This window comes from Mandrillus leucophaeus, unplaced genomic scaffold, assembly GCF_000951045.1.
Source record: "Mandrillus leucophaeus isolate KB7577 unplaced genomic scaffold, Mleu.le_1.0 Scaffold503, whole genome shotgun sequence".
Lineage (NCBI taxonomy): Eukaryota > Metazoa > Chordata > Mammalia > Primates > Cercopithecidae > Mandrillus > Mandrillus leucophaeus.
Window position 1 is genome coordinate 11,643 of NW_012105399.1, and position 26,508 is coordinate 38,150.

Sequence of the window (26,508 nt, forward strand, 5' to 3'; positions counted from 1 at the left end):
GTGGGTTTCCACTGGTGTAACTAGCATGCATCCGGCTGGAAACTCAGGACGCTGCAGCTGAAACGTTCCGGCTGCGGCTCTGCGGGCGCGTCTAAGGCCGCGGCCGCGGGGGCGCAATGGGAGCGGCGCGCGTAGGGTTGGTGGACTGTCACTGCCACATCTCCGCCCCGGACTTTGACCGCGTATGTGAGGGCGATACGGGGCCCGAGGGAGCGGGGATGCCCCCGTCCTTTCCCCTCGTGTTATCTTTGCTCTCCTCCCTTGGGATGAAACCCCATATCCCCCGCCCAGACCCTTGTTTATGGCCATATGACCTGCCCCTCATTTCCCTATTCCCTATTTAACCTCAGACATACCGATTTTTTTAATTTATTTATTTTTTTGTGATTCAGTCGCGGTAAGCTATTTCCACAAGGCTTTTGTTTGCTCTTCTGAGTTCCTGAAATCGTTCTCCCACCTGCCCTTGGCTGGCCTGTTTTTCCTCTCGGGCCTGTCACCTCCTGGCTGAGATGCCACTTTTCGTGGGAAGCGGTCCTCGAAACGCGTTCAAATCCGGGAGAGGTCGGGCGCGGGCTCACGCCTGTAATCCCAGCACTTTGGGAGGCCAAGGGGGGCGCGGCGCATCTCCTGAGTCTAGGAGATCGTGACCAGCCTGGGCAACATGTTGACACCTCAGTCTCTACAGGAAAAAAAAAAAAAAAAAACAGAAATTAGCTGGGGATGGTGGCGCTTGCCTGTGGTCCCAGCTACTCCGGAGGCTGAGGTGGGAAAATCGCTTGAGCCCAGGAGGTGGAGGTTGCAGTGAGCTGAGATCACGCCTCTGCACTCCAGCCTGGGTAACAATGAGACCCTGTCTCAAAAGAAAGAAAGAAAGAAAGAAAGAAAGAAAAAGGGGGAAAGAGGAAGGGGAAGGGGGAAAAATTTCACAAATGGGGGAGAGAGGCAAACAAAAAAAAATACATGGCCGGGTGTGGTTGCTCTCACTTGTAATCCTAGCACTATGAGAGACCGAAGCGGGTGGATCGCTTGAGCCCGGGAGTTTGAGACCAGCCTAGGCAATGTGGTGAGAGCCTGCCTCAATTAAAATAACTGTTTTACCCATTACATGGGAAACTAGAGACTAACAATAGAGGAGTAAGGGGGGTTTTATTTCAGGGGGAAATCCTCCCAGGAGCTTACACTTAAGGCTGAGAAGACAAGGAGCCACCCAAGCAAGGGGCTGAGTGTATGCTAGTTAGGGAAACAGGTTGCAGGCCCCCAGACAAGCTAGAATTTGGCACATTTCAGTTGCCAAAAAGCTGAGTGGAGCTTGATGAGCTAGAAAGAGAAAGGCATGAAACAAAACTGGGGAGGTTTGCAGGGGATAGATGAGGTGGGTCAGTAAGGAATTTGGATTGCATTTGAAGCACAATGTGGATTCATTAAAGGGCTTTTTAAATTTTTTATTTATTTTTATTTTTTAGATTGAGTCTGCCTGTGTCCCCCAGGCTGAAGTGCAATAGCACGATCTCAGGTCGTTGCAATCTCTGCCTCCTGGGCTCAAGCAATTCTCCTGTCTCAGCCTCCCAAGTAGCTGGGATCATGGGTGTGCGCCACCACACCTGGCTAATTTGTATTTTTTGTATTTTTAATAGAGACAGGGTTTCGTCATGTTGTCCAGGCTGGTCTTGAACTCCTGGCCTCAAGTGATCAACCCTCCTTGACCTCCCAAAGTCCTGAGATTACACAAAAATGGATAGGCATGATGCTATCCATTTTAACACCATTTTGCTGCTGTATGGCAAATGGATGGAGAAGAGTGGAAGCTATAAGACTAGTTAGGAGGCTTTTGCAGTATATAGGCAAGAGATGTTGGCTGTTGGTACTATGATGATAGCAGGTGAGTTTGAGATAAATACATGGATTCAAGATACATTTTAGAGACAGAATCCACAATAAGTGCTGAAGAATTGAATGTGGCTAGCAAGGGAAAGGGAGGAATCAAGGATGACTCAGATTATTAGCTTGTGCTATAGGGAAGATGGTGGTGCTGGTTTACTGAGAAAAGGGAAGACCAAGGTCTGAAGTGGAGGTGGGGAGGTCAGCAGAAGGAATAGGTTTGTGAAGAGAAAATGAAGATTTATGTTTGGGGCATATTGGGAAACCTAATCCCATGCAAATGGAGATGTCATAATTTTTTAATGTGAGTCATAGGTTCAGGAGAGAATTATAAGCTAAAGATAAAAACTGGGGACTCAGGCTGGGTGTGGTGGCTCACACCTGTAGCCCCAGCACTTTGGGTGGCCGAGGTGGTGGATCACCTGAGGTCATGAGTTCAAGACCAGCTTGGCCAACATGGTGATACACCATCTCTACTAAAAATACAAAAATTAGCTGGGTGTGGTGGCGGTCGCTTGTAATCCCAGCTACTCTGGAGGCTGAAGCAGGAGAGTCACTTGAACCTGGGTGGCAGAGGTTGCAATGAGCTGAGATCGCACCATTGCACTGCAGTTGGGAGACAAGATGAAACTTCATCTCGGGAAAAAAAAAAATACAAAAAAAAAAAACTGGGAACTCAGCATAATGATGATATTAAAACCATGAGAGGAAGTGAGATCACTCAAGGCAAGTGCAGAAAGAGGAGCAGAGGTTCTAGAATCCAGAAAGTGGAAGGGGAGCCAGTCAAGGAGACTGAAAAGTAGCCACCAATGAGAGAGTGGTATTGCAGAAGCGAAGAGTGGAAACCATTTCAAGAAGGAAGGAGTAAGCAAATGAGAGATTCTAAATGCTACTGAGGAGTAGAGTAAGATGAGGACAGATAAATACCCTGTATATTTGACAATAGAGGCTTCTGTTTTAGTGGTGGGAACAGAAGCCAGACTTTACTGAGAGTAGGAGTAAACAGGAGGTGGATCAGTGTAGGCTCTTTGCTTTCCACTACTCCATTCGTTGCTATCATTGTCATTCTTTGTGATGCCACAACTGCATTGACATATACAGTCCAAGATTAGTTGCTTAGTATCTAAAATAATGGTGATTTCTTATGCTTGTTTTAGGATTTGGATGATGTGTTGGAGAAAGCCAAGAAGGTAAGTCAATATTTGTAATTGCTCTTTTGGTTTTTTATTTTAACTATCATTTCAAGCAAAAACAGCTTGAAATTTAGATATACTACCTTGATGTTGTTTCAGTAGTTTATAGTAAGTAGCATTTTTTATTTTTATTTATTTATTTATTTATTTATTGAGATGGAGTCTCGCTCTGTCGCCCAGGCTAGAGTGCAGTGGCACGATCTCAGCTCACTGCAACCTCCACCTCCCAGGTTCAAGTGATTCTCCTGCCTCAGCCTCCTGAGTAGCTGGGACTATAGGCACGTGTCACTGCACTCAGCTAATTTTTGTATTTTAGTAGAGACAGGGTTTCACCATGTTGGTCAGGCTGATCTCGAACTCCTGACCTCAGGTGATCTGCCCACCTCGACCTCCCAAAGTGCTGGGATTACAGGAGTGACCCACTGCAACCAGCCAGTGTTTATTATTTATAATTAAAATAGAGACAAGGTCTAACTATGTTGCCCAGGCTGGTGTCAAACTCCTGAGCTCAAGCAATCTACCCACCTTGGGCTCCCAAAATGCTAGGATTATAGGTATGCGGCACTGCTCCCAGCCTAAGGAGCATTTATTAAGTGTTTGCTACATGCCAGACACTGAACTAAGGCCTTTCTCAACTTTACCTCATTCAATGTTTCACAGCAACCTTCTGAGGAAATTACTAATTTGTAGCCAACCATTCCCCATTTTTATAGATGAGGAATCTAAGGTCTAGGGATTAGTAACTGGTCCAAAGACATATGCTAGTGAAGTGATGGAGACGAGTTAGTCTGAATTCAAAATATGTTCCTATAGCTACCATGCTCAACAGCGCTATGGAACAAATTGGTCCATCTTTCAGTTTTTAAATTCACATGATTCTGGAGATCTGGGTTATATTATGAAAGTTTTCTGAAATGTTTTGATTTGCTTAGAAAAAGTATTTTTTTTTTTTGGAAGTGTTTATGAAATTCACTGTAACTAGCATTCTGTGACCATCTCAGAAAATAATACAGCCAGAAATGGTTGTAGTGCATTTTTACATACAGGTAACTTTCACTGTGGCACTTAATTAGGAATGTGGGCTTTGGACATATATAGACCTGATGACCCTGAGCAAGTTATTTGACATCCAGAACTCTGTCTCCTGATCTATACAGTAGACTACAGCCTACTTTACAGGTTTCTGTAAATTAAATGAGGCAATATTTATATTGACTGAACATAGGGCTCGAAACATAGTAAATACTCAATGATAGCCCTTCTGATTGTATTGATGAAGCATGGGTGAACAAGGATAACTAAAATGCAGAGAAAACTTTAAATTTTGATATATTTATATTAAATGTATATTGTTTGGAACTCTATTCTTTTTTTTTTTTTTTCAGGCCAATGTTGTGGCCCTTGTGGCAGTTGCCGAACATTCAGGAGAATTTGAAAAGATTATGCAACTTTCAGAAAGGTGCTACTTTTAATTAGGATTTTAAAGGGTTGCTAATAAGAACACAGTTATGACATCCAGTTTATAATATCAAAGATCCATTTTTAATGAGAATAAAGAGGAAAAAGCATTTTAGCATAGCCCTGAAAAGAGATTATTTTCTACTCATTCTTTTTTTTTTTTTTGAGAGATGGAGTCTTGCTGTGTCACCCAAGCTGGAGTGCAGTGGCGCAATGTCAGCTCACTGCAACCTCTGCCACCTGGTTTCAAGCAATTCTCTGCTTCAGCCTCCCAAGTAGCTGGGACTAAGGCATGTACCACCAGGCCTGGATAATTTTTGTATTTTTTGTAGAGACAGGATTTCACCATGTTGGCCAGGCTGGTCTCAAACTCCTGGCCTTAAGTGATCCACCTGGCTCAGCCTCCCAAAGTGCTGGAATTACAGACATGAGCCACCATGCCCGGCCTCTACTTATTCTTTAGAATACATTGTAATATACTAGTCTACTGTTCTTGCTTTCTCAATTGGTTCTACATTTTTAGGTATAATGGGTTTGTCCTACCATGCTTGGGTGTTCATCCAGTTCAAGGACTTTCACCAGAAGACCAAAGAAGTGTCACACTAAAGGTAACAGTCATACAAAACAGGAACCATTAAAAACAAACAAACAAAAGAATTATTTGACTCAGTAATCCTCCTCTTTGTAATTTATATTCTCAGGAAATAATCCAAAAGAAGGAAGCACTACCTTCTTTAACGAAGATATTTGTTGCAACATTATTCGTAATAAAGAAAAAGTAGAAACAGCCTAGAGGTTCAGAAATAAAGGAATCATTAGTTAAGTCGTAGAGTGTTAAATGTAATGCATTTATAGAAAATGAGGATTATAAAGTGTATATAATACATGGAAAATGCTTACTGTATAATATAGGGAGAAAAGCAGGATACCAAATAGCGTATTCACTATGAGTGACATCTACATAAGCATATATTCATAAGGAAAAGACTGGAGAGAAAACACAGAAATGATAGTAATTGTGATGATCTGTTAGAAATATGTGTAACTTTTTTCACTTTTTTTGGTACTGTAGTCATGTTGCTTTGGCAAAAAAAAGTGATAGAATATCTAGAAAAAGAAAGATACAAATTCAGAGGTGCTATATACTATTAGGGAACAGATGAGTTCAAGTAAGTAGTATTATCTTTGAACATAGAACCATTGTTACAGGATTGCTCTCCAGCTATTAAATTGCACTGATTTTGTACCCGCTCTAAAAACATCCTACCCGCACGGTCTCACTGACTCACAATAGTCGGTATGTCTTATATTTCACACTTGTCTCCTGACTCAGCATCAGGAAGATCCACAGTTTCATGAGTGCTTTATTGCATAATGGGCTTGACAGCACCATTTCAAAGAAGTAATGACTTTTTGTTACCTATGAATAAATTGAGATATAGTGCCATTTAAAAAATAATCATGTAGGCCGGATGCAGTGGCTCATGCCTGTAATCCCAGCACTTTGGGAGGCTGAGGTGGGTGGATCACGAGGTCAGGAGATTGAGACCATCCTGGCTAACATGGTGACACCTTGTCTCTACTAAAAATACAAAAAATTAGCCAGGTGTGGTGGCATGCACCTGTAGTCCCAGCTACTCAGGAGACTAAGGTGGGAGAATCACTTGAACCCAGGAGGCGGAGATTGTAGTAAGCCAAGATTGCTCCACTGCACTCTAGCCTGGGCAACAGAGTGAGACTCCACCTCAAAATAATAATAATAATAATAATAATAATAATAATGTATCTCTGTTCCTATATTAAGATACCTTAGGTAGCTCTACTTATTTCAAGATAAAATTCATGACCGGGCGTGATGGCTCATGCCTGTAATCCTAACACTTTGAGAGACCGAGGGAGGAGGATCACTTGAGCTCAGGAGTTCAAGACCAGCCTGGGCAACATGGTGAGACTCCATCTCTCAAAAAAAATAAAATAGAAATAAACAAAATAAAATTCATTCATTTCAGGTAAAAATGTTTATCCTGGAGATATCCTGAATTGTTAAATATGATAAAATTAGCTACCTTGCCAGATAGTCACAATTCTACAAATGTGGAATCATAGCAAGGCAGCGCTTCTTTCATTTATGTGGGGATTTATACTAATAGACATTCATTTAGTTAGGTAGTCAACCAGTGTGTACTGAGCACCTGCTACATGCCAAGCACTGCTGTCAGCACTGCAGACCCAATAATGAGTAAGATCCCTCTCATGGAAGCTAGATTCTAGATGGTGCAGACAGACAGTCAACAATTACATCAACAGGAAAACTTTTGATAGCACTAAGTGCTTTGAAGACAGTAAAACAAGTTTATGTAGTAGGTGTTGTGGATGCTGGTTGTTAGATGATGTCATCAAAGAAGGACTCTGGTAGTGACAATTGAGCTGCAACCTGAATGTTACAAAGCAATTGGCCATGCAGAGAGAGGATCAGGGTGTTCTATGCAAAGGAAACAGCAAAGCACAAAGGTCCTAAGGTAGGAATAAGCTCAGTGTAGTCAAGAAACAGAAAGAGGGCTGATATGGCTAGAGGAAGAGAGGAAGTGATAGTGGTAAGAGGGGTGGGCAGAGATCTCATACAGGACCTTGTTGGATTTTAGTTTACATGCAGTGGAGGGTTTAATGTGAGAAGTACCAAGATGTAATTTATGTTTTAAAAAGATCCCCTCGGCTCGGGCAGTAAAATGAGTTTAGTGAAGAAAAAAAAAAGATCCCCTTAGCTTTGGTATGAAGAGTGAGTTTTGAAGAGGGCAAAAAATGAAAAGGGGAAAAAGTTAGAAGGCTACAAATGATGGTGGATTAGACCAGAGTACTAGCATTGGAGGTACAGAAATGACTGGATTTGGCATATATTTGGTGTTAATATAGAATTGATTGGACTGCTTAACTTACCAAAGCAATTAATATGCCAACAGTATGATAGGTACTTCTTTTTTTTTTTTTCTTTCTGAGATAGAGTCTTGCTCTGTCACCCAGGCTGGAGTACAGTGGCGCCATCTCGGTTCACTGCAGCCTTTGCCTCCCTGGTTCAAGTGATTCTCATGCCTCAGCCTCCTGAGTAGCTGGGATTACAGGCATGTACCACTACACCCGGCTAATTTTTTGTATTTTTAGTAGAGATGGGGTTTTGCCATGTTGGCCAGGCTGGTCTTGAACTCCTGGCCTCAAGTGATCCACCTGCCTTGGCTTCCCAAAGGGCTGGGATTACAGGTGTGAGCCACCACGCCCAGCCGATAGGTAATTCTTGATTATCAAAGCAGATATGAACCCATCAAATGTTGTGATAATCCTCTGGAATAGACTAGAGATGAGCAGAGTTAGCCCTGTTTTATTCCAGTTGTACTTGTAGTCCATACTGCAGTTTAGTTTTCTCCTGCTAATTAGATAATAAACCCCTTTGAAACAGGAAGTATGCCTCTTTGCATGTTTACAGGCTTCTAAAATATGTGGTACAAAGCTAGGTATGTAGTAAGTATTCATCAAATTAACTTGTTTTATAAGATGAATTGCCTAGCATCACACAAATCCTTTTAACATATTCCTGAATTAATTAATTCTTGCAATAAATATTATTACCAGGCACAGTTTAGGCACTGGGGATGAACCACAATGAACTGTGGTGAACCACAATTCACTGGTGGCATTCTGCTGCCCCTCCATGCAGGGTATTCGCTCTCTAGTTAGCTACTGTTTCTACTTGTCCCACTTCACTAATTTCTGTTAAACACCTGATCCCTGTTCTAAAGGTTCTGAAGCGTAAACATTTTCTATAATAAAAAAATCTATTGTAATTATTTAAAATCATTCTGAATAAATCTCTTTGCTTTGATCCCTTTTGCCCTCCTTCCTTCTTTCATTCATTCCCTTTTTTGTCCCTTCTTCCATTCTTCCTTCAGCAGCATGGTGGAAACAGCATGCATGAGCTTTGAAGTCAGAGGGACCTGGCCTATGGACTTCTGTGATCTGTGGCACATTACTTACCTTCACCAAGTCTGAATTTCCTCATTTGTAAATGATGAATAATTATATAGTAGTATTATGCCCAATCATAAAGTATAGGGGTATATAATCTTTTTTGTACAAAAACTGTAATAGGGTGGGGTGCTATGGCTGACTCCTGTAATCCCAACACTTTGGGAGGCTGAGGTGAGAAGATTGCTTGAGGCCAGGAGTTGGAGACCAGCCTAGGCAACATAACGAGACCCCATCTCTACACAAAAATTAAAAATATTAGCCAGGCATGGTGGCACATGCCTGTAGTCCCAGCTACTCAGGAGGCTGAGGGAGGAGAATCATTTGAGCCCAGGAGATCAAGGCTGCAGTGAGCTATGATCGCACCACTGCACACTCCAGCCTGGGTCAGAAGCTGAGACCCTATCTTTAAAAAAAAACAAAAACACAAAAGTATAATAGAACCATTAGCTGTTAAGGAACTTAAGACCTTCTGAAGGGAGTGGGGATAGAACTGAGGGCAGAAATAGACCTATAAATAGCCTTATAAATATGTTTACACCTACTAAAATGAAATGACAAAGACCACACACACAAATGCATTTGTACATATTAAGTAATATGAATTATATTCTACTATTAATTTTTATTTATCATTCTTGACTTGCTGAAAGCTTCCAAATCTATTTTATTCAGAGTTTGAATAGTCTCACTATAAATCTGTTTTGCTTTTTCATAGATAATACGTATTCCAAGAGGCATGGTTTTTTCTTCATCTGATCTTCCTCCAAGTGTGTAATTTCTGTGACTCAGGCTTTCTAAGTGTTAGACATTTCCTGGGTGATTTCTCCTGCTTCTCCAGTCCCTCTGAGATCTCAGAGACATAGAGTAGTTTGGATGTGTGATATGGAAAAAGCTTTACCTAGAACTGTTTAACCTACTCAGCTTGTTGTCAAATAGCTTTTCTGACATCTAGGGTCATATACCCATCATTTTTCATGACAATGTTAATTCTTCAAGTCTACTAGAATATATTTCAAGTCTACTAGAATATATTTCAAGGCCTTAACTTACCCTCCTTCATCTTTGTTCTCTCTCATAGTTGTAAAATCTACTCCTGTTCCTCTATCATCTGCTTTACCTTCCTTTTCTTAATTCTGTCTTGTTCTGATTATCCTCAGGAGAAATACTTTGCAATCTATATATCCTGAAACTAAAATGTGCAATATAGTCTAAAAGGTATCTAGAAGCAATTTTCCATATATTTGTTTTCCCTACCTAAGAAGGGAACCCTCACAGGGCAAATTATCCTCAGTGGAAAAGGTAATATCATTGAAACTAATGGTACACAGCTACTTCAATATTTAACAAACATATATGAGATACTCATTGTTTATATTGCTGGGCATTTAGGACAAGTAGTCAAAGCAGGACTAAAGACAAATGAAATCGGTGAAAACAGTGCAAAGAAAGTATGGGATTATTATTATAAACTCACCAACCAGACGAATTCTAAGGGGAGAACACAACAATGCAGTCGCAAAGCTCACATGCAAAGATGACTCCCTGGTGGTTTGCCTCTCTCTTAGTGATTTCAGAATGTCCAAATGCCTCCTAAATGTCAGGAAATACACCCTAAACAGAAGGCAATGTTTAAGTGGTGCTCTTCATAAAAAGTCATATTCTTGTAACCTGAATGGGTATGGGATATGTTTCTACTCAAATTTACAGGTAGAGGTACTCACCATTATAGAAGGATTACTATTGCTAGTTCTTTGACTGCTTAAATGGATTAAATGTATGTAAAGCACCAGGATAGTGTAGCACCTAGCACATAATAGGAGCTTATGAAATAGCAGTTCCCTTCTTCCATTTTAACAATTTTACTTTTTTTCTCCCAGGATTTGGATGTAGCTTTGCCCATTATCGAGAATTATAAGGATCGGTTGTTGGCAATTGGAGAGGTAAATACCCACTAGCTGATCAAACGACTTCTAATTCAGACTTCTATATGATATATGAAAATAATTTTTAGTTCAGTATTGGTGATTATAACTGACTTGTATAATTGTGTTCACCCCACTTAGCCAAATAATAATTTGTTGATACTTCTTTAATAAGCAAGAAAGCTTGGGGATGAAACAATCAAAAGCCTTGCCATAGACATACCTTAATTGGAGAAAAATAATAGCATTTCTAAATACTTTGCTTTCTTTTCTTGTGCTTAAATATGGGTCCTTGCTCTGGTGAGTTAATATAGTATCTATAATTCTTCATAAGTAATTTAGAAACACACTTTAAATGGGCTAGAGTTTGTAATTAAAGAAGTTTTTTATTTAAATATTTATAATTGTGATTTTTTTTTTGAGACAGAACCTTGCTCTGTCACCTAGCCTGGAGTACAGTGGTGCAATCCCGGCTCACTGCAACCTCCGCTTCCCAGGTTCAAGTGGTTCTCCTGCCTCAGCCTCCTTACTAGCTGGGATTACAGGCATGCACCACCAACCCAGCTAATTTGTTTGTATTTTTAGTAGAGACGGGGTTTCACCATGTTGGCCAGGCTGGTCTTGGACACCTGGCCTCAAGTAATCCACCCACCTTGGCCTCCCAAAGTGCTGGGATTACAGGCATGAGCCACCACGCCTGGCCAATTGTGAAATATTTTTATTACTTGGTAATAAATTCCATTTTTAATTAAAGACAAAAGATAAGAATAACACTTAAATTCAAAATATAGATTATAGAATGCATGCCAAAATAGTCCCAGGAGAAGGAGTCATCTGTAGTCTGTGCCGTCCAATATAGTGGCCACTTAACAGCTCCTGAGCATTTGAAATGTGACTGCTCTGAATTGAGATGTGCTATAAGTGTAAAATACACTGTGTATTTCAAAGTTTTAGTACCAAAAAGGAAAAAAAAAAGACTAGTCATGCCTGTAATCCCAGCACTTTGGGAGGCCAAGGCGGGCTGATCACTTGAGGTCAGGAATTTGAGACCAGCCTAACCAACATGGTAAAACCTTGTCTCTACTAAAAACACAAAAATTAGCTGGGCGTGGTGGTGGGCACCTGTAATCCCAGCTACTCAGGAGGCTGAGGCAAGAGAATCGCTTGAACCTGGAAGGCAGAGGTTGCAGTGAGCCGAGATTGCGCCACTGCACTCCAACCTGGGCGACAGAGCCAGACTCCATCTCAACAAAACAAAACAAAACAAAGGAATATAAAATAACTCAATATTTTATATTGGCTACATGTTTAAAATAATAATATTTGGGATATATTGGGTTAAAGTATCTTAAGACTAATTTCACCTGTTTTTGTGAATATTTTTAATGTGGCTACTAGAATTAATATTTTTATGTGGCTTGCTTTTCTGCCTCACATTATATTTCTATTGGATAGCGTCAATCCAAAGATCTCTTTTGAGGTTCCTTACACCTAAATATGTAATATCTTTTATTTTTCTGCTCTAGGTTGGACTAGATTTCTCCCCTAGATTTGCTGGCACTGATGAACAGAAGGAAGAGCAAAGACAAGTCCTAATCAGACAGATCCAATTAGCCAAAAGACTAAATTTGCCTGTGTAGGTTAATTATTTTTTTATGTTAATAGCTATAGAGCAAATTAAATAATGATCAGAGTTCTCCTGAAATGGAACTCTACATTTATCTTTCTCTGAACTACTTTAGTAGATCAAAAACACTACTTTCAGGGTGGTACTTAAAAGACATGTTGTTGTCGTTAAACAGAAATGTGCACTCACGCTCTGCTGGAAGACCTACCATCAACCTTTTACAAGAGCAAGGTATTTCATTTCCTGAGAAAAATAGGCCTAATGTTCAAGTTTGACAATTCCAGTTTATGTTCTCACAAAGCAAGCCATGTTTTAATCTGATTTCTTGAAGGGCAGGGGCAAGAAGGGGGGTGAAAATCATCTAAGATGATGTTGCAGGTCAGGCTATTGTTTACACGGTTTTCAGTGTAATTATCATATTTCCCAGGCCCAGACAGATTAAATGAAAAGTTGAATAAAATAATTTATGTCCCTGAATTTAAAAATTAGCACCTTCATAAAAAACAAAGCAAAGCAAAATTAGCAGCTCCAGTTTCTTTTATTTATTTATTCATTTGTTTATTTTTTGAGACAGAGTCTCACTCTGTCACCCAGGCTGCAATGCAGTGGTGCAATCTCGGCTCACTGCAACCTCTGCCTCCTAGGTTCAAGCAATTCTCCTGCCTCAACCTCCCATGTAGCTGAGATTATAGGCACCCACTATCATGCCCAGCTAACTTTTGTATGTTTAGTAGATCTAGGGTTTCGCCATGTTGGCTAGGCTGGTCTTGAACTCCTGACCTCAAGTGATCCACCTGCCTCAACCTGCCAAAGTGCTGGGATTACAAGAGTGAGCCACTGTGCCCAGCCTATTTTATTTTTTGAGACACGGTCTTGCTCAGTTCCCCAGGCTGGAATGCAATGGCACAATCTTGACTCACTGAAACCTCCACCTCCTATGTTCAAGCTGTTCTGCTTCAGCCTCCCAAGTAGCTAGCAGTACAGGTGTGCGCCACCACACCCAGCTAATTTTTGTATTTTTAGTAGAGATGGGGTTTCATGATGTTGGCCAGGCTGGTCTTGAACTCCTGACCTCAGGTGATCTACCCACCTCGGCCTCCCAAAGTGCTGGGATTACAGGCATGAGCCACTATGCCTGGCCAGCAGCTCCAGTTTCTTAATCAGCTCAGTCAGCTGATTAATGAGGAAAAGGTTAAAAAAAGAAGGGCTATCACACAGCAATCACATTGGGTCACTGTTTTGTATGTTTTCCAGCTGCTGCTTCAGAAATGCAGAATTTACAGAAATGCAGAAATACAGATTTTGGCCATCATATATAAACACACTCTTGTTTGTTCCTAAAGTAAATTTACATCTTATAGCATTATTTTTCAATATTTTAAAGGTGCCATCTACAGTAAGAAATATAGTTTATTTTGAGACTCATATTTACATAAAGAAAGCTAACAAAAGTTTAACAAGCAATCCATATATGTGTATGTATAGGTATGTGTGTGTGCTACATACACACACATATATACATATAAGCACTCATTATTGGTTGTGACCTACTAAGTTGGTTTCATAACTTACTTATGGTCATAACTCTCTAATGGTCATTCATACCATTTGAAAAAACTCTATCAAATAATAAAGTAAATGTAATTGCCTGCAACTAGGAATCAGTGATGAATAGTTCTGAGGTCACTGAAAGCATGATTTTTATGCAGGCTGAGCAGCTACCCTTTAAGAACTGGGGATAGTTTTATGAAGCCCACTCTATGGAATTTGTGTCACTTAGTTCCCCATTTCTTCTTTCACTAGCATTTTTGTTAAGATAATCCATTTGACTGCCTAAAAACCTCCTGTGAGAAACAATTAGACAGCTCACAGACTTCTAGAAAAGATGTGATGGTGCAGGAAATTTATATTTGTCTTTAAAATTGAATATTTCTCCTTTTTTTTTTTTTTTTTTGAGACTGGGTCTCACTCTGTTGCCCAGGCTGAATTGCAGTGGGGCAATCTCTGCTCACTGCAACCTCTACCTCCCGGGCTCAAGAGATCTTCCCACTTCAGCCCCACAACTAGTTGGGACTATGGGCACACAACACCACACCCTGCTAATTTTTTGTGTGTATATTTTTAGTAGAAACTGGGTTTCACCATGTTGCCCAGGCTGGTCTCAAACTCCTGAGCTCAAGAGATCCTCCTACCTCAGCCTCCCAAAGTGCTGGGATTACAGACATGAGCCACTGTGCCTGGCCAACATTATTGAATATTTCAATTTTATTCTGAAGATTAAGAATTTTCTCTTTCTCTGTCTGTCTGTCTATCTATCTATCTATCTATCTATCTATATATATATATTTTTTTTTTTTTTTTGAGATGGAGTCTCGCTGAATTGCCCAGGCTGGAGTGCTGTGGTGCAGTCTCGGCTCACTGCAACCTCTGCCTCCCGGGTTCAAGTGATTCTCCTGCCTCAGCCTCCCAAGTAGCTGGGATTACAGGTTCCCACCACTACTCCCAGTTAATTTTTTTGTATTTTTAGTAGAGATGGGGTTTCACCATGCTAGTCAGGCTTATCTTGAACTCCTGACCTCAGGTGATCCGCCCACCTCGGCCTCCCAAAGTGCTGGGATTACAGATGTGAGCCACCACGCCCGGCCTATATATATTTTTATTAGTTTATTTTTTGAAACAGAGTCTCACTCCAATGCCTAGCTTAGAGTGCAATGGTGCGATCGCAGTTCACTGCAGCCTCGACATCTCAGGCTCAGGTGATCCTCCCACCTTAGCTTCCTGAGCAGCTGGGACTATAGGCCTGCACTACCATGCCCAGGTAAATTTTGTATTTTTGTAGAGACAGGGTTTCACTATGTTGGCCAGGCTGGTTTCGATCTCCTGGGCTCAAGTGATCTGCCTGCCTTGGCCTCCCAAAGTTCTGGGATTACAAGTGTAAGCCACTGTGCCTGGCTTAAAATTTACTGTATTTTTATTCTACTCTTTGGACACTGTACATTTATCCACCCTTTAGAAGTTATAAAACCTCTTGTTTATATCCTAGTGACCAACATTTACTTAAAATTTCAGACTTCTGTATTTAATTGGATTAATGGGAAATAAAATGGAATTCTGCCTTATCTTTCATTTTTGAAAGGTGCTGACAAGGTACTACTGCATGCATTTGATGGTCGGCCATCTGTAGCCATGGAAGGAGTAAGAGCTGGGTACTTCTTCTCAATTCCCCCTTCTATCATAAGAAGTGGTCAGGTAAATTTTGTCATTGAAACTCATCTAACACTTTATGAAATAAAATTTAAAACATGAGCTTTTATTACATACTTATGATACTATTCTAGTTACTTTACAAAAATTAATCTTAGGTCTCTACCTTACATATATATAAAAATGAACTCAGAAATTAATCAAAGACTTAAATATAAAACCAAAATAAGGCCAGGCACAGGGGCTCATGCTTGTAATCCCAGCACTTTGGAAGGCTGAAGCGGGTGGATCACCTGAGGCCAGGAGTTTGAGACCAGCCTGACCAACATGGTGAAACCCTGTCTCTGCTAAAAATACAAAAATTAGCTGGGCGTGCTGGCATGTGCTTGTAATCCCAGCTACTCGGGAGGGTGAGGCAGGAGAATCACTTGAACCAGGAGATGGAGGTTGCAGTGAGCCGAGATCAAGCCATTGCACTCCAGCCTAGTCAACAAGAGCAAAACTCCATCCCAAAAAAAAATAAAAGTAAAAATTCCTAAGGAAAACAGGCCTTAATTTGTGTGACTCCTTGATTAGGCTGTGGCGTCTTAGATAGGTCATTAAAATCGTAACCAAGGAAAAAATTTATTGGACATAATCAAAATTTAAAATTTTCACAATAAAAAATTTAAGACTTTTATAATTCAAAGTACATTATCAGAAAAGTGAAAATACAACCCTTAGAAAGATAAAAAATCTTTTCAAACCATGTATCTGATAAGGGTCTAGTATCTGGAGTATATAAAGCACCATTACAACTCAATAAAAAGACATAACCTGATTAAAATATGTGCAAATTATTTAAATTAGATATGTCTCTAAAGAAAACATGCAAGTGGCCAATAAGCTCATAAAAAGATGCTCAACCTCATTAGCCATTATGGAAATAGAAATCAAAGGTACAGTGAGAGATACCACTTTATGCCACTAAGTTTGGCAGTTCCTTAGAAACGTAATAAAATTACCATGTGACCCAGCAATTCCACCCCTAGGTAGATACCCAAAAGAGATTAAAACATATGTCCACACAGAAACTTGTACATAAATGTTTATAGCAGCATTATTCATAGTAGCCAACAAGTAGAAACAACCTAGATATCTGTCAGCTGATGAATGGATGAATAAAATGTGCTATATCCACACAGTGGAATATCAAGTCATAAAAAGGAATGAAGAGGAATAAAGTCATGAAAAGAAATGAAGTACTGAATCATGCTACAGCATGGATGAATCTTGAAAACATTATACTAAGAGAAAGCGACCAGATAAAAAACCACATTTTGTATTATTCCATTCATGTGAAATGTCCAGGTGAGGCAGATCTATAGACACAAAATAGATTAGTGGTTTCCAGGATTTTGAGGAGAAGGATAATAGGGAGTGACAGCTAATGGGTATGGGGTTTCTTTTTGGGGTGATGAAAATATTCCAGAACTAGATAATGGTGATGATTGTACAATTTTGTGAATATAGCAAAAAACACTGAATTGTATACTTTTAAAGAGTGAATATTATGGTACGTGAATTACAGCTTTAAAACTTAAAAAACTAGGCTGGGCGCAGTGGCTCACACCTGTAATTCCAGCACTGTGGGAGGCGGGCAGATCACAAGGTCAGGAGATTGAGACCATCCTGGCTAACACGGTGAAATCCCGTCTCTACTAAAAAATACAAAAAATTAGCCGGACATGGTGGCAGGCACCTGTAGTCCCAGCTACTTGGGAGGCTGAGGCAGGAGAATGGCGTGAACCTGGGAGGCGGAGCTTGCAGTGAGCTGAGATCGAGCCACTGCACTCCAGCCTGGGCGAAAAGTGAGACTCTGTCTCAAAAAAAAAAAAAAAAAAAAAAATTAGCCAAGTGTGGTGGTGTGTGCCTGTAGTCCCAACTACTTAGGAGGCTGAGGTGGGAGGATGGCTTCAGCCCAGGAGATGGAGGGTCCAGTGAGCTGAGAATGTGCCACTCCACTCCAACATGAGTGACAGAGCCAGACTCTGTCTCAAAAACAAACAAAATCCTTAGATTTATAAACATAAAGCTTTGAGTGCCTTAAAGTGGATGTTAGAAAGAAACACTGAATGTGATGAGGGTGGAGAAACAACAGAAATCACTTCCTTGTCAATGTTGGCATGTGATAACAGATGTTTGGATTTCTGCTTGCTGGGTATACCTCATTTTTGCTGTGGTTACTATTTTTTGGTTTCCCTAGAAGCTTTGGATAACTTCTAGGAATTAGTGTTTATATTTTAACATAACTTTTAGTAGTGGACCTATGAGAACATCCAGTTAGCATTTATCAATTGAATTGTTTTTTTGAAGCAGAGTCTCACTCTGTCGCCCAAGCTAGGGTGCAGTGATGTGATCTTGGCTAACTGCAATCTCCGCCTCCCAGGTCCAAGCGATTCTCCTGCCTCAGCCTTCCGAGTAACTGGGATTACAGGCATGTACCACAATGCCTGGCTAATTTTTAAATTTTTTTTTCCACTCTTGTTAGGCTGCAGTGCAGTGGCGTGATCTCAGCTCACTGCAACCTCTGCCTCCTGGGTTCAAGTGATTCTGCCTCAGCCTCCCAAGTAGCTAGGATTACAGGCACCCGCCACCACGCCCAGCTAATTTTTGTATTTTTAGTAGAGATGGTGTTTCACCATGTTGGCCAGGCTGGTCTCAAACTCCCAACCTCAAGTGATCAGCCTGCCTTGGCCTCCCAAAGTATGGGATTACAGGTGTGAGCTACCACAACTGGCCTATCAATTGAATAGTAAAAACTAATTTTTTTTTTTTAAATCCCAAAGTATGGGATTATAGGTATGAGCCACCACACCTGGCTTAATTTTTGTATTCTCAGTAGAGATGGGGTTTTATCATGTTGCCCAGGCTGGTCTTAAACTCCTGGTCTCCAGTGATCCACCCAGCTCAGCCTCCCAAAGTCCTGGGATTACAGGTGTGAGCTACCACAACCGGCCTATCAATTGAATAGTAAAAAATAATTTTTTTTTGAGGCAGAGTCTCACTCTGTTGCCCAGTCTGGAGTACAGTGGTGCAATCTTGGCTCACTGCAACCTTGCCTGGCTAATTTTTGTATTTGTATTTATATTTTATTATTTGTTTATTTTTTTGAGACAGAGTCTTGCTCTGTTGCCCAGTCTGGAGTTCAGTGGCATGATCTCGGCTCATTGTAACCTCTGCTCCTGGGTTCAAGTGATTGAACCCTCTGCCTCAGCCTCCTGAGTAGCTGGGATTACTAATAGGCGCCCACCACCATGCCTGGCTAATTTTTGTATTTTTATTAGAGATGGGGTTTCACTATGTTGGCCAGGCTAGTCTCGAACTCCTGACATTGTGTTCTGCCTGCCTTGGCCTCCCAAAGTTCTGGGATTACAGGCGTGAGCCACCACACCTGGCAATTTTTGTATTTTTAGTAGAGACGGGGTTTCACCGTGTTGGTCAGGCTGGTCTTGAACTCCTGACCCCATGATCCACCCGCCTCGGCCTCCCAAAGTGCTGGGATTACAGGCGTGAGCCACCGCGCCTAGCCTAAAGCATAAATTTTAAGTTCTTGCAGAATAAAATGCATTGTTAGCATGTCAATTTAATGCTCTTTTTCTTTATTTCTCATGTTTTAAACTTACCTGCTTTTTCTTTTCTCTAAGAAGCAGAAACTTGTGAAACAGTTGCCTTTAACCTCTATATGCTTAGAAACAGATTCACCTGCACTAGGACCAGAAAAACAGGTAAATAGTTTTCTAATTTCTATATTATTTAGATTGTATCTTTCATTTGAACTCTTTTCAATTTAGCTGTGTTTCTCATTATAGTGTAAATACAGTGGAATCCTCATATAGTGCTAGATTAAGGGCTTATATTAAGTTTATTTCAGGTCTTTCTAAATATAGCTGTTGTGCTCCAGAGAATATTATTTGATAATGGAGCATGTCCTAATGTATGTAATAATAAGAGTCAAACCAGTATAGTAAAAAGTACAGTGTATGCAGTCAGAAAGACAAATTCAAATCCTCTTGTCTACCTACTAGCTGACTTTGGGCAAGCTACTTAATCTCTCTGAAACTGCTTTTTCATTTATAAAATGTGGGTAAAATAATAAATACATTAAAATATTATGGTGGGCTGGGCACGGTGGCTCATACTTGTAATCCCAGCACCCTGAGAGGCCAAGGCAGGCGGATCACCTGAGGTCAGGAGTTCGAGACCAGCTTGACCAACATGGAGAAACCCTGTCTCTACTAAAACTACAAAAAAATTAGCTGGGTGTGGTGGCACATGCCTCTGAAATCACACCTACTCAGGATGGTGAGGCAGGAGAATTGCTTGAACCCGGGAGGCGGAGGTTGCAGTGAGCCGAGATCGCGCCATTGCACTCCAGCCTGGGCAACAAGAGCAAAACTCCGTCTCAAAAAAAAAAAAATTATGGTAAGTACTATATGACGTAATGTATGTGAAAGTGCCTAGCAGTATCTGGTATACAGTAGGTACTCAATGAATGTTCATTTTTCCTCTTTTAGTTAGCATGTTATAATGAAGTTCTATTTCTTTCAATACAAGTATTGATACAGTCATGGGTTTATTTATGATCTTTGCTGTTAGTATCTCTTTTTGTTATTGTAAGCCACAAAGAATCGTAGTTTAAATTTCACTCTCTTTAATATTACTACTATTTTAAATTATAATTTTCTGAAAGTAAGCCACAGTATATGCTTTATTTGCTTTAGGCAGTACCTATTACAATGACCTCCCAATATGCAGTTTAATAAGTGCCTCTGACTACCCATCAGATCTGTGTCTCTATGCCTGCCAAATTCAGAGAATTAGCACTCAAAATTTAGAGGTTTGGGACCAGTAGCAATTATTATCAGTTTATTCAGAAACTATGATTATATGTGATTGCAGTGTGAGTTTTACTAATTGATGTTCAATCATTTTTTTTTTTTTTTGAGACAGGGTCTCACTCTGTCACTCAAGCTATAGTGCAGTGGTGTGATCACAGCAACCTTGACTTTCTGGGTTCAGATGATTCTCCATCAGGCATGTGCTACAATGCCTGGCTAGTTGTTTTTGGGTTTTTTGGTTTTTTTTGTTTTTGTTTTTGCGACAGAGTCTTGCTCTGTAGCCTAGGCTGGTGTGCAGTGGCGCGATCTCAGCTCACTGCAATCTCTGCCTTCCGGGTTCAAGCAATTCTCTTCCCTCAGCCTCCCTAGTAGCTGGGATTACAGGCTTGTGCCACCACACCTGGCTGATTTTTGTATTTTTAGTGCAGATGGGGTTTCACTGCATTGGTCACGCTGTTCTTGAATTCCTGACCTCAAGTGATCCGCCTGCCTTGGCCTCCCAAAGTGCTGGGATTATAGGCATGAGCCACTGCACATGGCCATTTTTATATTTTTTGTAGATACGAGGTTTTACCATGTTGCCCAGGCTGGTCTTGGACTCCTGGCCTCAAGGAATCCTGGCCTCCCAAAGTGCTAGGATTATAGGCGTGAGCCACTGTGCCTGACCTTTATTTTTATTTTCTTTGAGACAGGATCTCACTTTGTGGCATAGGCTGGAGTACAGTGGCACAATCATAGCTTACCGCAGCCTCCACCTTCTAGGCTCAAGTGATCCTCCCACCTCAGCCCCCACCTCCAGTAGCCGCCCAGGCTGGTCAATTACATATTTTTATAAATCAGCTATTATAAGAATGTAAAGCTGGGTGTGGTGGCTCACACCTGTAATTCCAGCACTTTGGGAGACTGAGGCGGGTGGATCACCTGAGGTCGGGAGTTCGAGACAAGCCTGACCAACATGGAGAAACCCCGTCTCCAATAAAAATACAAAATGAGCCAGGCGTCATGGTGCACACCAATAATCCTAGCTACTCAGGAGTCTGAGGGAGGAGAATTGCTTGAATCAGGGAGGCAGAGGTTGCCGTGAGCCGAGATCACGCCATTGCACTCCAGCCTGGGCAACAAGAGTGAAACTCCATCTCAAAAAAAAAAAGAAAGAAAAAAAGAATGTAAAATATAGAGGAATGGGAAAGTAGAGGATCACACTAGTTTTTCCTGTTTTGGTGTAGGTCAGAATGGTACAAAATTGCCACTTTGATTAGTATAAAATGGAAGGAAAGGACCTAGCATTATTCTTCCTAAACAGGAATAAATTTTGATGGCCGTTGTAAGTCAGTTTTATACTTATATTTAGTTGATTTGACAAAAAAATGTGAGTTTTTGGCATAGTGCCTTGTGCAAAGTAGGTACCAGTTGAGAGCATCCCTAATCTGAACATCCTAAATCCAAAATGCTCCAAAATCTAAAACTTTTTCATCATCAGTGTTGCACTACAAGTGGAAAATTCCACATATGAGTACTTAACAAAACTTTATTTCATGCACAAAATAATTTAAAATACTGTATAAAGTTACTCTCAAGCGATGTGTGTAAGGTGTATATGAAACATAAATGAGCCCAGGCACAGTGACTCATGCCTGTAATCCCAGCACTTTGGGAGGCCAAAGCGGGCAGATCACCTGAGGTCACGAGTTTGAGACCAGCTTAACCAACATGGAGAAACCCTGTCTCCACTAAAAATACAAAATGAGCCGGGCGTGGTGGTGCATGCCTGTAATCCCAGCTACTCGGGAGGCTGAGGCAGGAGAATTACTTGAATCCAGGAGGCGTAGGTTGCAGTGAACTGAGATTGCACCACAGCCCTCCAGTCTGGGCAACAGAGAAAAAAAAAGAGAGAGAGAAATGAATTTGTGTTCAGATATCCCCAAGATATCTTGAGATGCATATGCAAATATTTTTAAAATTCTAAATTTGAAACCCTTCTGGTTCCAAGCATTTTGGGTAAGGGATACTCAACCTGTATTCAATAAATATTTTTTGATAAATGAATTTCTTAACCGCATATAATTTTTGTTAAGTAAAATGTGTCTGTTATAGAAAGTTAGAAAACACAGAAAATCATAAACAAGAAAATAAATCATCTACCACCCAAAGGTTACCACTATAATATAGTAGCTAAGTCCATAAACTCTGAAGTCAGATTGCCTGGGTTTAAACCCCAGCCAGGCTACTTACTAGCTGTTTGGGATTCCTTCTTATCTATGAAAATAGGGATACTATTAACAATAGTACCACAGAGTTATTTTGAGGATTAAATGGGAAATTCTGTGAAAAGCTTAGAACAATGCCTCATCTACAGAAAACACTAAAGTTTGTGTGTTCTTTTAGACTTTTTTTTTTTGACATAGTCTCACTCTGTCACCTGGGCTGGAATGCAGTGGCACTATCTCGTCTCACTGCAACCTCCGCCTCCCGGGTTCAAGCGATTCGCCTGCCTCAGTCTCCCAAGTAGCTGAGATTACAGGTGCCTGCCACTATGCCCAGCTAATTTTTTGTATTTTTAGTAGAGACAGGGTTTCACCACGTTGGCCAGGTTGGTCTCTAACTCCTGACCTCATGATTTGCCTGCCTCGGCCTCCCAAAGTGCTAGGATTACAGGCGTGAGCCACCACGCCCAGCCTTCTTTCAGACTTTTTTATGTTCATTTATGTATGCACATATATTTAATAAAAACAGGATTAATTTGGACATATTATTTTATAACTGATCTTTATGTGGTAAACCTCTGTATGTATATTTTTTTGTTAATTTTTTTTAATAGAGACAAGGTCTCACTATGTTGCCCAGGCTGGTCTCATACTCCTGAGCTCAAGTGATCCTCCCACCTCAACCTTCCTAAGTGCTAAGATTACAGGTATAAGCCACTGCACCTGGCTGAACCTCTGTGTATATTAATAAACATACTTTGCTTCATCATGTTTAATAACTGCATAATATTCCAGTATGTGAGTTTACCATATTTTACTTGATATTGGTCATCTAGATTGTATTATAAACAACATGATTAACATAAATCTTTGTGCCCATTTTTAATTTTTTTTTTAGGCTACATTACCAAAGTGGGTTTTTAAAAATTTTAACAGTAATGTTATTCCTCTGAACATTATCATCCTGAGTAGATGCTTATTGATAGTAACTATAATAATTTATTTCATCAAATCTAAATGCTACTGATTGTGGAGGCACCATTGTTTACCATTGTTTTATGACCATTAAGACAGAAAAAACACTGCCAGTTATACTATGAAATACCACTGAATCTAAATGAAATATACTATATCAATTTCAGAGATGTTAAAATAGGGGAGGAAATGCATCTTAGAATCAGTGAAACACCAGTACATAATCTATTTCATCTTTCCAATACATGTTGGCAATTCTTGAATCAAACTGTCACGTAGCCTGTGAGGTAGGCGGCCAAGCAGCAGAGCAGTGACCTTTTACAAGCTTTCATGTAAGCAACAAACCAAAGAACAGTTAATCCATGTGTCAGGCAGGTTACCAAGTGTTCACTGTTTGCACACTTCTTCATGTGCTAGGAGCTAGGGACTTCAATTGTTAATACCCCAGGGTTCTTTTCAGGAGTGGCGTAGATTTACAATCAACATTGCAGCCATGCCTCCCTCCCAGCCCTCATCCCCATCTAAAAAGGAAAAAAAAAAAAAAAGGAACCCATCAGTTGTTTTTACCAACTCATTTTCTTCTGTTTTATCTATAGTCTCCAAGGATCTGCTTCCCTTCAGTGTCATGTTTGACAGGGTGTGTCTGCTGTCTTGTTTCAGGTACGGAATGAGCCCTGGAACGTTTCTATTTCGGCAGAATATATCGCCCAGGTGAAAGGGATCTCAGTGGAAGAAGTGATAGAAGTGACGACACAGAATGCATTAAAGCTGTTTCCTAAGCTCCGACACTTGCTCCAGAAATAGCTTCAAAACCATCCATTACAAAATCTAATCAACTGCAGGGGGCAGCATTTGAAAAACAGAAATGTTCTGATGAAGAATCTGAACTAATTAGAAGCTGTTTTATAGGGTTATAGAAGATTATAATTGTAGAGAAATATTTCTCTTAGAAATAAAACTGGTCTTGGATCCTGAAACCCTGGGTTCTGATTCTAGCCTTGTGCTGCTTTTCAATTAGCCGAGTTCTAGCAGGATATTGGGAAAATACTGCTACTTCTTACATTGCCCTTTTATATAGAACCAGCATCTGAACTGAAACCATTGCTTCTGGGAATGGGAAGGGTGGCTCCCACAGGAAGAGTATAAGCACTCCTGTGATGAGAATGGAGTAGGCGAAAGTATGGTTTTTTTGTTTTTTTTTTTTTAGATGGAGTTTTGCTCTTTTTTCCCAGGCTGGAGTGCAGTGGCACGATCTTGGCTCACCTCAACCTCTACCTCCTGGGTTCTAGCAAGTCTCCTCCCTCAGCCTCCCAAGTAGCTGGGATTACAGGCATGCACCACCACTCCTGGCTAATTTTGTATTTTTAGTAGAGACAGGGTTTCTCCATGTTGGTCAGGCTGGTCTCGAACTCCCGACCTCAGGTGATCCGCCTGCCTTGGCCTGCCAAAGTGCTGGGATTACAGGTATGAGCCAATGTGCCGGCCTAAAGTGTGATCTTACCACCTAATTTTCTTCCCATAGGATTTAGCCAGTGAAAGGAGAATGTCTGGTTTTCTATGCTATCAGAAATCTCTTTTCTAGTTTTGTAAAATTGAACTTTTAGTACTTTGAATTATTTCTCTTTAAGGTAAAAATGCATAAGGTTTTTACACTTATCTTAGATTTTTGACTTACAAGGCCAATGGTTTAAACAATCATTACTAAATACCAAGCCCAATGTTTAGTTAATACACCAATTTTAAGTTGTGGTCCGAATTTTGTCAACATATTTAGAATGTAAATGGCATTATTTAAAGTGTTTCTTACTTCTCTGTAAATAGTAGTATTTTGTATTTTTAAGTTTAAAAATGTTAGTGTAAGCCAGGCACAATGGCATTCGCCTGTAGTGCCAGCTACTCAGGAGGCTGAGATGGAAGGACCCTTTAAGCCCAAGTTTGAGTCAGGCCTGGGCAACATAGTGAGATGTGAGAACCTCTCTCTAAAAAAGTCAATAAATAAAAATCTCAAAAAAATTAAAAATCTCAGGTGTAAAAACAGTTCTGTAGATAGATGGTAGTGATGGTAGCACATCAATGTGAAGGTATTTAATGCCACTGAACTGTGCACTTATAAAGAATTAAGATGATAAATTGTATGTTATGTGTATTTTACTACAATTTTTTTAAAAATACAGTTTTAACAGGTGTAGTCAATATCAAAATTTGGGTATTTAATCTTGTTAAATTATATAAGCAGCAAATGCTGGAAAAAGTACCTGTCATAGAAAAAAATAAACTTCCTAAATCAATGTGATTTTATGAAATAGATCTTCAATAAATATTTTGAAATGAATTCATTTATCGAAGAATCAAAACTAGGGCAGATTGTCCAAACCAGACTAAGAAACAGAATAGGGTATTTTATGAGGTATTTCATGACTCATCAGCACGATTATAAATGAAATTCCTACATTTAACAGGAGATTATATTAAAACCAGACTTTTAAGCTCTCTTCCAACTCTTATTTCTTTTTCCTGTTTCCTACCTCCTGTACACATACCCTTTGTCAGACTCTTACCATTAAATCCTTTAAGGTTCAAGTTAAATTACTTCATCTCGCCTCATCACCGCAGCCAGACGTGATCTTTGCCCTCTAAATTGTTTAGCCATTTTCTTCATTTATTCATCCATTTGTTTGTTTCAATTATTAAGCCCCTCCTATAGGTTGCCCACTAGTCTAGGTCCCTAGGTTACAAGGAGGAATAAGATATGGTCTTTGCCCTCAGTTCACAATTTAATCAAGGAGATAACCAACTGGACAAGTAATTTCAAAGCAATGTTAGAAGTGCTATTGTTAGAGGAACTTCTGCTTACCAGGCCTCTGGTTTAATAAAACATGACTAGAGGCCGGGCACAATGGCTCACGCCTGTAATCCCTGCACTTTGGAGGCTGAGTCGGGCGGATTACTTGAGGTCAGGAGTTCAAGACCAGCCTGGCCAACATGGCAAAACCACATCTCTACTAAAATACAAAAAAAAAAAAAAATCAGCCAGGCATGGTGGAACACACCTGTGATCCTAGCTGCTCAGGAGGCTGGGACATGAGAATCACTTGAACCCAAGAGGCTGAAGTTGCAGTGAGCCGAGATCGCATCACTGCACTGCAGCCT

General features: G+C 40.3%; 1 protein-coding gene across 4 annotated transcripts; it reads left to right on the forward strand.

Moving 5' to 3' along the window:
• Positions 1–22: 22 nt before the first annotated feature.
• TATDN3 (TatD DNase domain containing 3) lies at positions 23–25,651 on the forward strand. 4 transcript variants are annotated; one of them, XM_011996139.1, is made up of 10 exons: positions 23–182; positions 3,036–3,068; positions 4,457–4,530; positions 5,053–5,137; positions 10,424–10,486; positions 11,995–12,104; positions 12,271–12,326; positions 15,232–15,344; positions 18,965–19,066; positions 24,019–25,651. In XM_011996139.1, exons 1-10 carry the CDS (start codon positions 117–119, stop codon positions 24,160–24,162), a joined length of 846 nt encoding a protein of 281 aa, XP_011851529.1. In that variant the 5' UTR covers positions 23–116; the 3' UTR covers positions 24,163–25,651. The 4 variants fall into 4 exon arrangements, with proteins under 4 accessions (XP_011851529.1, XP_011851530.1, XP_011851531.1 ...); XM_011996140.1 differs by having other exon boundaries at positions 18,986–19,066; XM_011996141.1 differs by having other exon boundaries at positions 18,989–19,066.
• Positions 25,652–26,508: the final 857 nt, after the last annotated feature.

Coding starts and splice junctions, on each gene's coding strand:
- TATDN3 (XM_011996139.1), top strand. CDS start 117: ATGGGAGCGGCGCGCGTAGGGTTGGTGGACTGTCACTGCCACATCTCC. Junction 10,487..11,994: donor GGTTGTTGGCAATTGGAGAG/GTAAATACCCAC, acceptor TTTCTGCTCTAG/GTTGGACTAGATTTCTCCCC. Junction 12,105..12,270: donor AAAAGACTAAATTTGCCTGT/GTAGGTTAATTA, acceptor GTCGTTAAACAG/AAATGTGCACTCACGCTCTG.